Genomic DNA, 13777 nt, shown 5'->3' on the forward strand with positions numbered 1-13777 from the left:
GTTTGGTATCACAAAATAGCTTACTTGGTGTTGTAATTTGGAACCTGATCTCTTGGAGTAGATGCTTCATCTGCATTGACTCACATGTGGCTCTTGGCTACTATTCTATGCTTTTTACCTTTCCAAGTAACTAAATTACCATCTTGGAGTGTACAATACACAATGGTAGATCTCCAATTAGATGGAGACCCAACAGAGTTTGATTCTGTATAACCTTCTAGCTGTCATGATAAGAAGGATAGCTGGGGCTAGCTATCTTACTGGGTGTATGTCCTATGTGTCTACATTGTAAATTACTGGTTCCATTAATAAAGTTGTATCAGTTACTGATAAAAAATGACCACCGTTTTTTTTTTTTATAATGGACCGCGTCCTGACGCACCTTTTAAATACTGCAGTACTCTTATAGTTGCTTCCCCGTGAGAGACTTGAAGACTTATTTGATTTACTTAATACCCCTGTAACAAAGGAGATATAAGCCTTGTAATTGAGGGCTAGTTACTGAATGAGGGCTGAGATATTAGCTGTTTTACAAGGTTTAAGGCTTGCTAATTATCTCAACTATACCAACTTGCAAATTGAAGGGATCTCAACTGTAATTATTTCTTTTCTCTTTGGGTGCCTGTCCACATACTTGGGGATTTTAGATATTTTAGCTCCCCTCCTTTGTAAGCTTATTCTTCTTTAATGAAGTTTACTGTTATTGACAAAAGAATGGGAACTGCAAAGTGGTGGTAGACTGGTTGCTGAATGAGGATATGGTTCCTTGGCAATATAAAAATTTTGTGAAGGAGATAAAGGAGCTCAAAGGAAACCGAAGCAATAATCTAACGTGGGTTCATAGATCATCTTATGGGTTGGCAGATGCATTGGCAAATCAGCCATATGTATATATCTAACGTGGGTTCTATCTCAGGGATGCAGCCATATGTATATATCTCTCTTTTTCTAATTTAATAAAATTATGTTGTTATTCATAAAAAATTGTCAAGCGATTCAGCTTTCCAACTAATCTCTTGTATCTTCCTTGGATCACTGAATCTCTTGTATCTTCAAGTCTTTCACTGGTCAGTACTCCATTTCACATCAAGATCCATGAGCTTCTCCAAATTGCTTGCCCTTAATAGACTTGTCCCTTTGTGCAAATCAGGAACATATTTTCTTTGAAACAAGTTAATGCCATATTTTGACTACGCCACTTCAATATTCCAAAAGTACTTCATTTGGATAAGATCCTTGGATTGAAAATGTTGTAGGAAACCTTTGAGTCTCTACGGTCTATACCATTAATATTATTATTCCTAATGACAATATCATCAACATAAACCACCAGAACAATCTTCCCTGCTACAGTGTTATGACTAAAACTACTTCAAGTTGAAGTCCTACGCAATTCCGTTGAACCTACCAAATAATGCTCGAAGAGATTGTTTTAGCCCATATATCATGGTACAAAATGATCAACACTGCACTACTTCCCTGCTACAGTGTTAGTGTTAAAAAGAAGGATGTTGTATGTGAATATTGTAAGAAGCCCATGCACATTAAAGAGACATGTTGGAAGTTGCATCCATAGCTTATGCTTGCTAGATTCAAGAACAGTAATAATGGAAAAAAGAGTGGGAGTAAGAAAGGCGGCAATGCAAATATAGCCACCTCCTCAGAGAGTGAGAAGCGATTGAGTGGTGAGAAATCTATGGGGGAATAGCTTGCAGTTGCCAGAGCTGAATATGAGAAGTATGGCTATATAATTAGTCACTTGGTGTCTACAACTACAACTCCTACTCCTTCAAGCAATGAATTATGCACACTCAGGTTTTTGTGCCATTGTGAATTGTGCTATTGTTTTATGTAATCGTGGGATCCCTTGGATAGTAAATTCTGTTACTTCTGACCATATGATTGGTATTTCCCATTTATTCACTACCTACCAACTCCTATCTGACCGAGACAAAATATCCCTTGCTGATAGCTCTCTTACTCCTATCTCAGGCAAGGGAGACATCAAAACCTTAGATTCTCTTACCTTGTCTTCTATTCTTCATGTGCCTAAACTTAACACTAATTTACTTTCAGTTAGTAATTTGACTAAATCCTTGAATTGTATGTAACCTTTTCCCCTTGTTATTGTGTAGTGTGTAACCTTTGTTTTAGAATCAATTAGTCATATTGTGTTATGTCATTACTGTTTGGGTCATCTGTCACTTTCTTCCTTGAGTCCATTATTTCTAGTTTAATGGGATAAGTCTGTTGACTCTACATTTCTAGTCTTGCGATTTCTCAGAGCATTGTAAAAACTCTTATCCAACAAGTAGTAAAAGATCCACTATTCCTTTTAATATTGTTCAATTTGATTTCTGGGGTCCTACCTTTACCTTATATGAGTGTCTATAAATATTTCATTCAGTTTATTGATGATTTTCACGACATACCTGGTTTTTTTTTTTATAAATGAGTAAGATTTTACATACCTGACTTTATCTTATGCCTTTTCATGCTGAAGTGCCTATGCTTGTGAAACAATTCCATGAATACGTACTCACCCAGTTTGATACCCACATCAAAATATTCCAATTAGACAATGCTAAGGAATATTTTGAAAAAAGATCTTATCTTCTATTTTGAAAAGTTTGATTGTTCATCGAAACTCTTGTGCTCGTACTCCACAACAAAATGGAGTAGTGGAAAGGAAAAACCGACACATTGTGGAAGTTGCTAGGAGCATCCTAGCAACTGAATGAAATGGAAAGGAAAAACCGACCATTCTTGAATGGTGATCTAACTGAAGAAGTGTATATATCCCTTCCCCCTAGTATGTTTAGTTGTGCTGACCTGTACAAAAATTGGAAGATCCTGATACAACATTGGTATTCATGAGAGTGTATTGGAGCCAACAGAGAATTTGAAGGAGGAAGATCACTTATAAATGGGTGTGGATGCATTTTCAGTTGGATAATCTGTAACGGTTGCATGGTTGGCCTAACTAGAAGGCGGGCCATGGAGATCATAATAGTTTGTCTATCTAACATGTAGTAAGTGCACTAATGGGGACCACCACGACCTCCTATTACCACATCCTCCCCCTGACTTTTGACTATTGCAACATCCTGTAGTAGGATTGTATGGAGCATAACCTCCACCTCTATTACCATGTCCAGTACCATGTAATCCATGCCACATGCCTTGCAATCACTGGAACTGATCTGTTACTAGGTGTAGGATCTTCCCTTCATGTCAAAGAGATCCTCCTGAGTCTAGCATTTCAATCAATGATTGGAAGCACTACTGTCTACATATTTTGTATGGACTGGTTTGTATTCAGATCTAAGAATGAAAGGAAACTGGACAATATTTTGAGTGTTCCCAGTGTTGCAATGGCACCTTCAAATCTATAGTGAGAAGCTAGTATATATTCAGCTCATTTCAGAAATTCTGAAGAATCACATAATAATACTAAATACTTTTCTCAACTTGTTGAAGATGAAAGTAATCTTGATACAATTGATGCACCTTAGTCACATTGTTCTGGCCTGAATACAACCTTCAAAAATATTACTAAAGCTCATTTGTAGTATCTAAAAACATAAGATTAGTGCTTATCTTGGGATCCATACTTTTTTTTTGGTGAATAAACAGAAACTTTTATTAATATTTAAAATGAGTCTTTACAAACATCCCTTAGAGAGGCACAAGATGCTACCTCTTTATAAAAAGCAAAGAAAAATTACAACTGAGCCCAAAACAAATTATCCCTATTCTCCCCTTGCTTAGCCAATGCATCCACCACCCCGTTTGCATATCTCCTCACCCGTTGTATCCTGAGTTTCATGGATCTAGTGAGCCACTTAAACTTTTCATTTCATTCCTGTAGCACCGGTTTTTAGAGTCTGGGTCATTTAGCCACCCCATCACCACCTTTGAATCCCCTTCTATTACCATATTTGCTAGCTGTAGCTCATTTGCAATCTGCACTCCTTGTACTGCTGCAAGCAACTCTGCTTTGAGAGAGTCACCCAAACCCATGGGGCCTGAGAATAAAGCTACAGTTTGACCTTCTGAATCTCTCAATATCCCTCCAATTCCTGATGGGCCTGTAGTACGTTGGCTGCTCCTGTCAAAATTCAGTTTCACAAAACCTTCAGTTGGAGGTATCCAATGCATCTCCACACATTCTTTTCTAGAGGAACTTTAGGCAATTGCTTCCCAGTTCCTCCAATGGATTACCCTTACCATTACACAATTCCTAACAGCTTCTTTGCTCCTCTCTTTTTCTAAAAGTATTCTAGCGTTTGCTTCTCAGATAGTCCACACCAAGGCTGCTCTAACACATCTCCATATTGTCCTTCCCCTTAGTTTTGCCAGCGTAAACACGGGAGGAACGAAAAACATGTTGACCTCTGATGGTCAACATTATCTGAGCATTCTCTTTTACCTAATCATTGTACCCAGTTAGGATTAGTTAAATACTTCTTCTGTTCACCCTTGGTTGTAAGAAAAACTTGTACATATTTTTCCCAGGGCATACCGTTTTCACCGTTCAATTTAATTCATGCCTTTTGAATGGTTAAGTAATCTGGATTCAGCATTTATCCGGGTTTTGATTCACCACTGGAAGAAGCCATCCCTTCCAAATAAGTCTAAGTAATGATCATCTTAGAAATAAACATCGAGAACCGCACACTTATACCACACAGCCTTTAAGGAATGGAGAATCCGCCATTAACAGCAAGGCACCTGATTTTATTTTTTAAGTCATAAATACATGCATCTCACCACCAATAATTTACATGGAAAACTTCTGAACAGTCAACCATCACTGCTATTAAGTTGACAAACCTTTATACCTATCTAGAATCTTAACCAAAACTTTATTCTGGTTTCTACCAGGAAGTCACCAAATCCTCTTTAAAGCTCTCAAATAGAGGGCCTCTCACCACCTAAGTAAGGAAAAGAATTAAATCAACAAATTGCAGGTATGAAATGTTATGCAGCAGAAAGGGTTCATATCTTTGAGGTTACAACCCTAGTGGAGAATGAGGAAAGAGAAATTTTATTGATGAAGTTGCACTCTATTGCTCTGATCCAATGCCATTAATCAGAATAAGGAACATCAAGAGAAAAAGTTTATTATCTTTCATCTTCTAGATTACTTGTTCCACATTTTCCGTACTCTTAGGCAAATATTTATTTTTATCTTCATTCTGCTTTGAAGTGGGGTGCAGTTCTAGATAAAAGCTTCCAGCCACATGAATCTCATATTCCTTATCTTCTCCAGTTTTTGGTAAGTAGTACATTGCTTTTATTTGAGATTTTTCTTTCCAATAATGTGAAGGTGAAACACGGAAACTTTAGTTGCCCAGGGAACTACCCCTTAATCCCTTGTGCATGTTATATGGTTGTATTCATGTATCTCCAGGGTCAGTAAAGATGATCAATTGGTTGAGCTGGTCATCCTTGAAATAACTTGATATGGAGCCAAAAGAAGGCTAATGTGAAATTTAAAATCTCAGAGATTCCTTAAGGTGGGTCAGACAAAGCACTAGGGGTCCACTTGTGCAACCTCATTGTACATGCCATATATTTTGGGGGGTATTATAAATCTCCCTTGTTAAGGGACCTTGAGCATTTTAGGAACTTTTATTTTTTTATATAGTTGATTGCATGGGGATTTTTTTAGAAGTCCTAATTTCTTTTACAGTTTATTATTGATTGAGCGCTCGATGAGTTTTTTTTTTTTTAATTTTCATTGTGCTTCATTTTACTACTAATTCTAATTTTAGGCTTACTTTTTGTAGTAAACTTTGGGCTTACTGTTTATTTATCTTTTGATTAAGGATGATTCGGTTATGTATAGTCATGTAAACATTACACGTCCAAAATAAAATCAAAGATAATTTACTAACAATTCATTAATAAAGAGAACAAAAGAGAAGAACAGAAACAAAAAGAGCCCTTAGGCTGAATTTTGAGCCTCCTTGTACATCTTATGCACACAAAACACTCTAGTTTGGAAGGGTAGATCCTTATACACTAACTGCTTTCTACCTCTTGGCTAAAGTTGGCTAAATCCTTACTAGATTTTTTTTTTGATCAGTAAAGGGAATTTTATTAAGAGAAAATTAAGAAACAGTACAGAAACTGAGTAGCCTCGGCTACCCCACTAGTATTTAAAATTTCCCAACCATCAACTTTGACTCTTCAGCCTTACAACTGAGCCCAAAAACAATGTTCCGTGTTGACCCCTTGTTTCGCTAACTGATCTGCAAAACCATTTGCCACTCTTGGAGTCCACTGAATTAATAACTGCATATCCTTGGATAGGTGTTTAAACTTCTTGATTTCATTTCTGAAGAACCAGAGAGTCTTTTGATTCTGCTTTGGCCAGCTTATAACCACTTTGGAGTCACCTTCCACAACCAGCATTCTCACTCCCAGTTCCATAGCTTTTTGTATCCCCAAAACCACTGCCTTTAGTTCAGCTGTGATGAAATCTCCCCATCCTATAGGGCCCGGATTCAACCCCACCACAATCCCCTTGTGATTTCTTATCACCCCTCCAATTCCAGACATTCCTGGGTTACCAAAGCTGCTTCCATCAAAGTTTAATTTGAGGAAACCAGAATCAGGGGGGCCCCAGTTTCTTAAGACCTTCTTCTTTGCTGATGAAGAGAATGCTACTGTCCTCCAATTCCTGAATATTATCATCTACACTAAAATCTGAAAATAATCCCAAACATTCCTGGGTTACCAAAGCTGCTTCCATCGAAGTTTAATTTGAGGAAACCAGCATCAGGGGGGCCCCAGTTTCTTAAGACCTTCTTCTTTGCTGATGAAGAGAATGCTACTGTCCTCCAATTCCTGAATATTATCATCTACACTAAAATGTGAGAATAATCCCAAAGATTTTACCCACGAGGTCACTTTTATCATAATCCCTTCTATCAACACTTCCTTGCACCTTTTCTTTTCTTAAAAAATTCTTAGATTTCTCTCCTCCCATAACACCCAAAGCACTGCTGCCCGTGTGCATCTCCACAGTGTTCTGCCTCTTCTTTTTGGCCATCTGAATGTGGACGAGTCAAATGGCCTTTTCAAGCTCACTGGGGTATCCCACCTGCATCCGAAGAGAGAAAAGAACCAATCCCAAATACAGCTAGCAACAGGGCAGGAGACAAAAATATGAAAAGCAGTTTCACTACTTGACTCACACAAACTGCACCTATTAGGTGAAGGGCACCAGCCAGGCCTCTTGCTCTGCATCAGGTCACAGGTGTTAATTGCACCATGGTAGACCTCCCAACAAAAAGCACCCACTTTAGGGGGAATAGGGCGACACCAAACTTCTTGGACTGGGAAAAGTACCCCAGGTTGAGCAGGAGAGGACAAGGTTTTTAGGAAGGAAGCACAGCTGAAATCATTACTGGGTTTCTTGATCAAGCAGAATGAGATATTCGTCTTAGCCACCGAAGATCTGTTCTCTCTGCTGCGATGGTGATACACCTATGGATTCTCTCAAAGTCTCAAGTTTCAACCAATCCCCCACTTTTGTATAGCCTAGCATTTATTTTGATAATTAAATAAAAGTGTCTTAAAAGAAAGAAACGAGAGTACAAGCCCTTGAAGTCCCAAACAAACTGTTGTTGAAAGGTCTGGAGTTAGGGCTGATTGGTTGTTTGGCTCATTCAAGGGAGGAATAAATGGATTATGGACTGGTCATTTCTCATTGTCAGTATGCTGATGATACCTTGATCTTTTTAGATGTGTCAGTGGAGCAGGCTGTACACCTTAGAGCTTCTTAAATATTTTGAAATGCTCTCAGGATTGAAGATTGATCTTTCCAAAGGTATGATGATTGGGGTAGGGGATATAATTCAAGAGATGTTGGAAAATTGTGCACCTGCACTTAATTGCTAAATTGGTAAGTTTCATTTATATTTTGGTTTCACCTATAGGTGCCAAAACATCAAGCATGTCTATGTGACAATTGTGTCTTGGAGGTAATATTACATTCATAAAGATTGTACTGGGCAGTCTTGCCATTTGTTATTATTCTTTATTAAAAATTCCAGCTGTTATTGCAGAAGAGATAAGAGAAAATTCAAATTGATGTTTTATGGGCTGGAACCAGAGGAGGAAGGATCATTTGGTTAAATGGGACTAGGTTTGTAGACCTAAGAGCATGGGGGATTTGGGGTTAGAAGGATTAGATCTCTAAGCAAAGCTCTCTTGGGAAAATGGATTTGGAGATATGCTTTGAGGCTATCGTAGGTTTAAGAGCCAATTTATCCATGAGCAGCATTGTAGGCATCCATGTTCCCCAAAGAAAATTGAATACCTTTAAAGAAGTTCAGAAGTTTTACAAAAACAGGCAAGCAGAATATGAGCCCTCAGAATGTGACTGGAAGCCTAGAAAGTCAAAAACGTATGGAACAAGTCCTAGGTCGAATGAAGTGTTCCTATGCTCAGGTGGTTGTGTCTGGAGCCAAAAAAAGGTACAATGGTTTTGAAAAAAGCCTCTATAAAAAGAAAGCAACAACTAGAATGCCCAGCTGGCCCGAAGGCTTGAATGTTGATACCTTTCAAAGGTCTGAACCGTTGACAGAAGAGTTGGCTTGCCGAGAAGATGCGTTTCTTGCTTTGGAAAACCCCGTAAGAAATCAGGTGAGCTCTGGTGGGCTTGAAGAGTTGGTTAGGCTATCTTTGGACAAGGACCCGAATCCAGCTATACATATGAATGGGCTGAATGGCTTGAGCCCACCAAAAATAGGACTACTTGAGCGCAAAGAATGAGCTATGTGGTTTGGGCCCATCAAAACCCCTTCAACTTGCACATGCTCACTTAAGTACTCACATGAGTGGAGGTGGACCTTTACTAGACCTTGGTAAAGGTCTATCTCCTTCTTCCTTGATCTTTGACAGCAGTTCGAAGAGTTCTAGCCCAATGAAAAGCTCTTTGCAGTGGCATCCAATGGAGAAAACTGCTTGCCTCTCACCGAAGCGAAGGAATCCCAGGTGTGAGCGACGCAGGTCTTTGAAGTCTCTTGATCAAGACTTCTTGACAAAGGAGGAATTAGAAACTGATTTTGATACTGACAACATAGTAAATGTTGGCAGAGTAGACTTAGTTGGGATTAATGATCTGGAAGGGGAGGAGAGTTTAAATACTGTACAACTGTTCATGGAAGAGGACATTATGGCTTCTAAAGATGGGAAAACCAATGGAAAGCAAGCAGTTCAGGGGGAAAAACAACTGAAAACAGATGGATTCAGCGACACCCATAATGAAGATTTGTCATCTCCCTTATTTTTGTCACAGACAGACAAGGGTGCAGCAAAGACTTCAAAATGGATGGGCGATGCACAAAGTTTTCTTTTTCCTACAATTGAAGACTTTCCCATGGCCCAGCTGGTTCAACAAATTGGTTTAGAGGGGCAGCACTCCACTTTGCCGCTACGTACAGAAGCTCTAGAGAGGGGACAGTCCTCAAAGACCGATAATGTTGTTAAGGTTGACAATGTATTGGTCGAACCTTGAATAACGTCACAAGAAGGCGCGTCTTAGGCGTGCCTAGGCGCACAGGCAAGGCGCATTTCATGGTATGTGCCTCGCCTAGGTCCTAGGCGCAACCCTTTCAAAAGGCGCACACCTGGTGTGCCTAGGCGTGCACTTGATGCGCCTTGTGCCTCAGCCCAGGCGTGCACCTTTTGAAAATTTGACGCTTTTTTGTTTTTTTTTTGAACATAGCGGCTGGCTGGGGGCTCCGCCCCCGGACCCCCATGCCACACCCCTTGAGGCAAGCCCAAACAAGTCTATGTTACATTACATTACATTAGCTAATAAAATGTCTTCTTAAAAAGCAATTAAAACTATAAAATCATTTTTTTTTGTGTGAAAACTAAGAATTTAAGATCTAACATGGACTTATTTGGGCTTGCCTTGAGAGGCGAGGCATAAAGGCGGCTCGTAGAATCAGGAATGTAATATGTTTTACATTATGTTAGTTACTTGAAGTAATGCAATTGAGTGATAAAAGAGACTATTGGTTTTACATGCTTGAAAATGTTTTTTATGTTTGATTTTATTTTTCAATTCTCATTTGAATATGCTTTACATCTTATTTTTATTTATTTTAATTTTGGATAATAGGTTTTTTAAAAGATTATTTTAAGTTTTAAGTTTATATTTTTTATTAATATTATGCTTAACATTTTTTTTTGAATTTTCTGACATTTGTTTTTGATGTTTTAGCATTTTTTTTTGTATTTTTGCACCTTGCTTCAAAAAGGTGTGCACCTCGCCTTGCGCCTCAGGTGCAAATTGACCCCTGTGCCTTTTTTGCGCCTTGCACTTTTAAAACACTGGTTGGAACCTTAAGAGTTTCTAGATTGGTTGAGCAGCATTTGAAATTATTTTGATTAAAAGGAAATGAATGAAGAAAGAAAAGTGAAGCTTGTAATAACAAAGATGCATGGGACAGCCTTGGATTGGTAGAAAAGTTATCGAAGGGATAGAGAAAGGAGGGGGAAAAGAAAGGTTAGCTCTTGGGGAAGAATGAAAGAAAAGCTGAAATCACAATTCCTACCATTGGATTATGAACAAACTTTTTATCGAAAAGTGCAGAATTTAAGGAAATGGGATGAGAGTGTAAAGGAGTACACAAAAGAGTTTTATAGATTAACTCTTTGGAGTAGTATGACAGAAACTGAACTGCAAAAAGTTTGTAGGTATATCAATGGTTTGAAGTTTTCAAAACAAGATCAAGTCATCCTACATTACTCGTATAAGGTAAAGGATGCCTATCAACTAGCTTTAAAGGTTGAAGCTCAATTGCGTTGGAGGTCAGTGTAGAAACTAAGCTTTGTCCAAGGTACATCTTCATCAATAGGTCGAAGTGTTGGGGCTGGTAGAGGTCATGTGATCAACCAAACACAACCTGCAGTCCAGGGGACTTCAAATGCAAAAAAGAGCTACCAAGGGAAGCCTATGTTAAGGGCCCGCGAATAGGATCTTGTCACAGGTCGGTTAACGGGAAAAACTTCTTGATTTCCCTCGTTCCTCCCTTTTCTTGAAGAACCTATCTTTAGATCCTTAATGGTGATTTGTTAAAGAGATCACCTACTCTCCTCTTCTCTTTCTTGACTGAAAATATCGATAATCTTATTGAATATCATCTGCTCCTTTAAATAGGAAATTACAAGAAGGTAAGAGTCCTTCTTTAGGAAAGCTACCTAACAAACATTTATCTTTAAATAGGAAATAATAATGCTACTGCCTAATTAATAGAAAAAGATTTAAAATGGAAATCTTAAATTTAGCTAAGAGATAAGATACTGAATTTAACGCCCATTACTGCTGCTGTTTGCGGCTGTACTTCTTTCCAATAAAAGCATCCACAACATTACTCCCCTCCTAGACTAAGATCTTGTCCTCAAGCTCAAATTCAGGATAGGTGTCTTGAAACACAGTCAAAGGAATCCAGGTAGCCTCAGCCAATGGTAAGCTGGCCCATTCCACTAGAACTTCAACAACACCTCGATTAATTCTGGAACGAACAATAGACTGAGGTTGGGGAATGATTTTGCCCTCCTCCAAAGGTGGTAAGGATGGAACACTGGTAGGAGGGACACCCTTAAACTGCTTGAGCAAGGAAATGTGGAAAACATCATGAATCCTACTACGCTTTGGAAGTTCCAGCTTATATGCAACCTTACCAATTCACTGCAAAACCTTAAAGGCCCATAGAACTTAGGAGCTAATTTATGAACAACCTAGTGACTCAAAGAGCGCTGATGATAAGGCTGAAGTTTCAACCAAACAAACTGCCCAGGTTCAAACGACAATTCCCAATGATGCTGGTCATAGGCTTGCTTCATGCGGAGTTGTGCCTATTGTAAACGAAGTGAAGTTTCTGCCAAAAGAGCATCTCGCTCTTGTAAGGAACGATCAATCTCCTCTAAACGAGTAGAACCAGGTTAATAGGACAACAAACGAGGAGGTTCACGTCCATAGACAACTCGGAAGGGTGTCATTCCTAAAGAAGAATGATAGGTAGTGTTATAACAACACTCGACCCAAGGAAGCCAATCAACCCATCGTCTCGGTTGATCCCTAACAAAGCAACGGGGATACATCTCAAGCGTTCGACTCACCACCTCAGTTTGACCATCTGATTGAGGATGATAAGCGGAAGAAAAGGCTAAGGTGGTACCATTTAATCGAAACAATTCCCTCCAAAAGGTACTAGTAAAAACCGGGTCCTTGTCGCTGACAATGGATTCCGGTAACCCTTGTAAACGAAAAATGTGTGTGAAACAGACATGGGCGACAGAAGTAGTGTTGTACGGATGAGAAAGAGGGATGAAATGAGCGTACTTAGAGAAGCGATCCACCACTACATAAAGAACTGATTTTCCCCCAACCTTGGGCAGTCCCTTTATGAAATCCATGGAAATATCAGCCCATATCTGCATTGGAATCGAAAGGGGCTGAAGAAGACCACCTGGATGTAGATTTTCCCATTTGTGTTGTTGACAAATAGAGCAGTTTTGTATAAAGTCCCTAATAGAGGCCTTCATACCTTGCCAATGGAAATCAACTTGGACGCGATACAGTGTTTTCTGAATACCTTCATGGGTGGACTTCTGAATACTGGAGATGATGGAGGGAATCAAAGAGGAATCAGTCGGGAGATATATCCGACCCTTATACATCACAAGCCCATCTGTAAAAGCCCAATTGGAGTCTGCAGTTCCAGACTGAATTTTCTGAACAAGAGCCATCCACTCTGCTGATGGTGGCATCTCTTTCTTGATGTCATCCAATAAGGTGACTCGAGGACGTGCAATCCCACAAAGGAGCATAGTGTCCTCTTCGCGCCTAGACAATGCATCTGCTGTGCGATTTAAAGATTCTGCCTTGTAATCCACCCGGAAATCAAACCCAAGCTGCTTGCTAACCCAATGTTGTTGGGGAGAAGTAACAAGTCGCTGCTCCAACAAGTATTTGAGGCTATAGTGATCAGTTTTGACAACAAATGATCTTCCCCACAAGTATGGTCTCCAGTGTTGGACTGCTCTAGATAACCCAATCAATTCGCGTTCATAGGCTGGCAATTTCAAATGTCGATCAACTAGTTTACGGCTGAAGAAAGCAATCAGGTGCCCTTGTTGCTATAAAACGGCGCCAATCCCTATTTCGGATGCATCACATTCAACTGTAAACTCAAGATCAAAGTTCGGTAATTGCAAAATTGGGGTGGTGGAGAGGGCATTCTTTAAATTTTCAAAAGCCGTGTCAGCTGCATTGTCCCATTGAAAGGCATTCTACTTCAGCAGGTTGGTTAATGGGGCAACCATCACGCCATAATTCTGTACAAATTTGTGGTAATATCTTGTCAAACCGAGGAACCCGCGCAGAGCATTGGCGGATTTTGGCGTGGGCCATTCCTTGATCGCTTGAATTTTGGAATTGTCCACTATTACACCCTTGCTGTTAATGACATGACCCAAGTAAGGGACCTGGTGCTCTCCAAAGGAACACTTGGATCGTTTAAGGAAGAGCTTGTGTTGGCGTAGTAGCTCAAAAACAATCCTCAAAGGATGTATGTGTTCTATCCATGTTTTACTGTAAGCCAAAATGTCGTCAAAGAATACTAAAACAAAATTGCGAAGGTGGGACTGAAATACCTCATTCATTATGGACTGAAATGTGGATGGGGCTTTTGTGAGACCGAACAGCATAACTAAAAACTCAAAGTGGCCATGATGAGTTCGGAAG

General features: G+C 39.4%; 1 protein-coding gene across 4 annotated transcripts in view; it reads left to right on the top strand.

Annotated features, from left to right (window-relative positions):
* The window catches only part of REV3 (recovery protein 3), a 140097-nt gene that overhangs the window by 28384 nt on the left and 97936 nt on the right, over positions 1-13777 (top strand). For 3 of the 4 annotated variants that reach the window (XR_016110871.1, XM_088981491.1, XM_088981490.1), the window contains exon 7: positions 5213-5281. The exons of the other annotated variant lie outside the window; for it this stretch is intronic. Coding sequence is in view for 2 of the 3 variants with exons in the window: in XM_088981491.1 (XP_088837617.1) it covers positions 5213-5281 (69 nt within the window). In the remaining variant the exon portion in view is untranslated. The remainder of the gene's footprint in view (positions 1-5212; positions 5282-13777) is intronic. 4 annotated transcript variants of the gene reach the window in all.

The sequence above is a fragment of the Nelumbo lutea genome, chromosome 3 (genome assembly GCF_056320005.1).
Source record: "Nelumbo lutea isolate HS-2025 chromosome 3, American lotus-T2T, whole genome shotgun sequence".
NCBI classification, from domain to species: Eukaryota; Viridiplantae; Streptophyta; class Magnoliopsida; order Proteales; family Nelumbonaceae; genus Nelumbo; species Nelumbo lutea.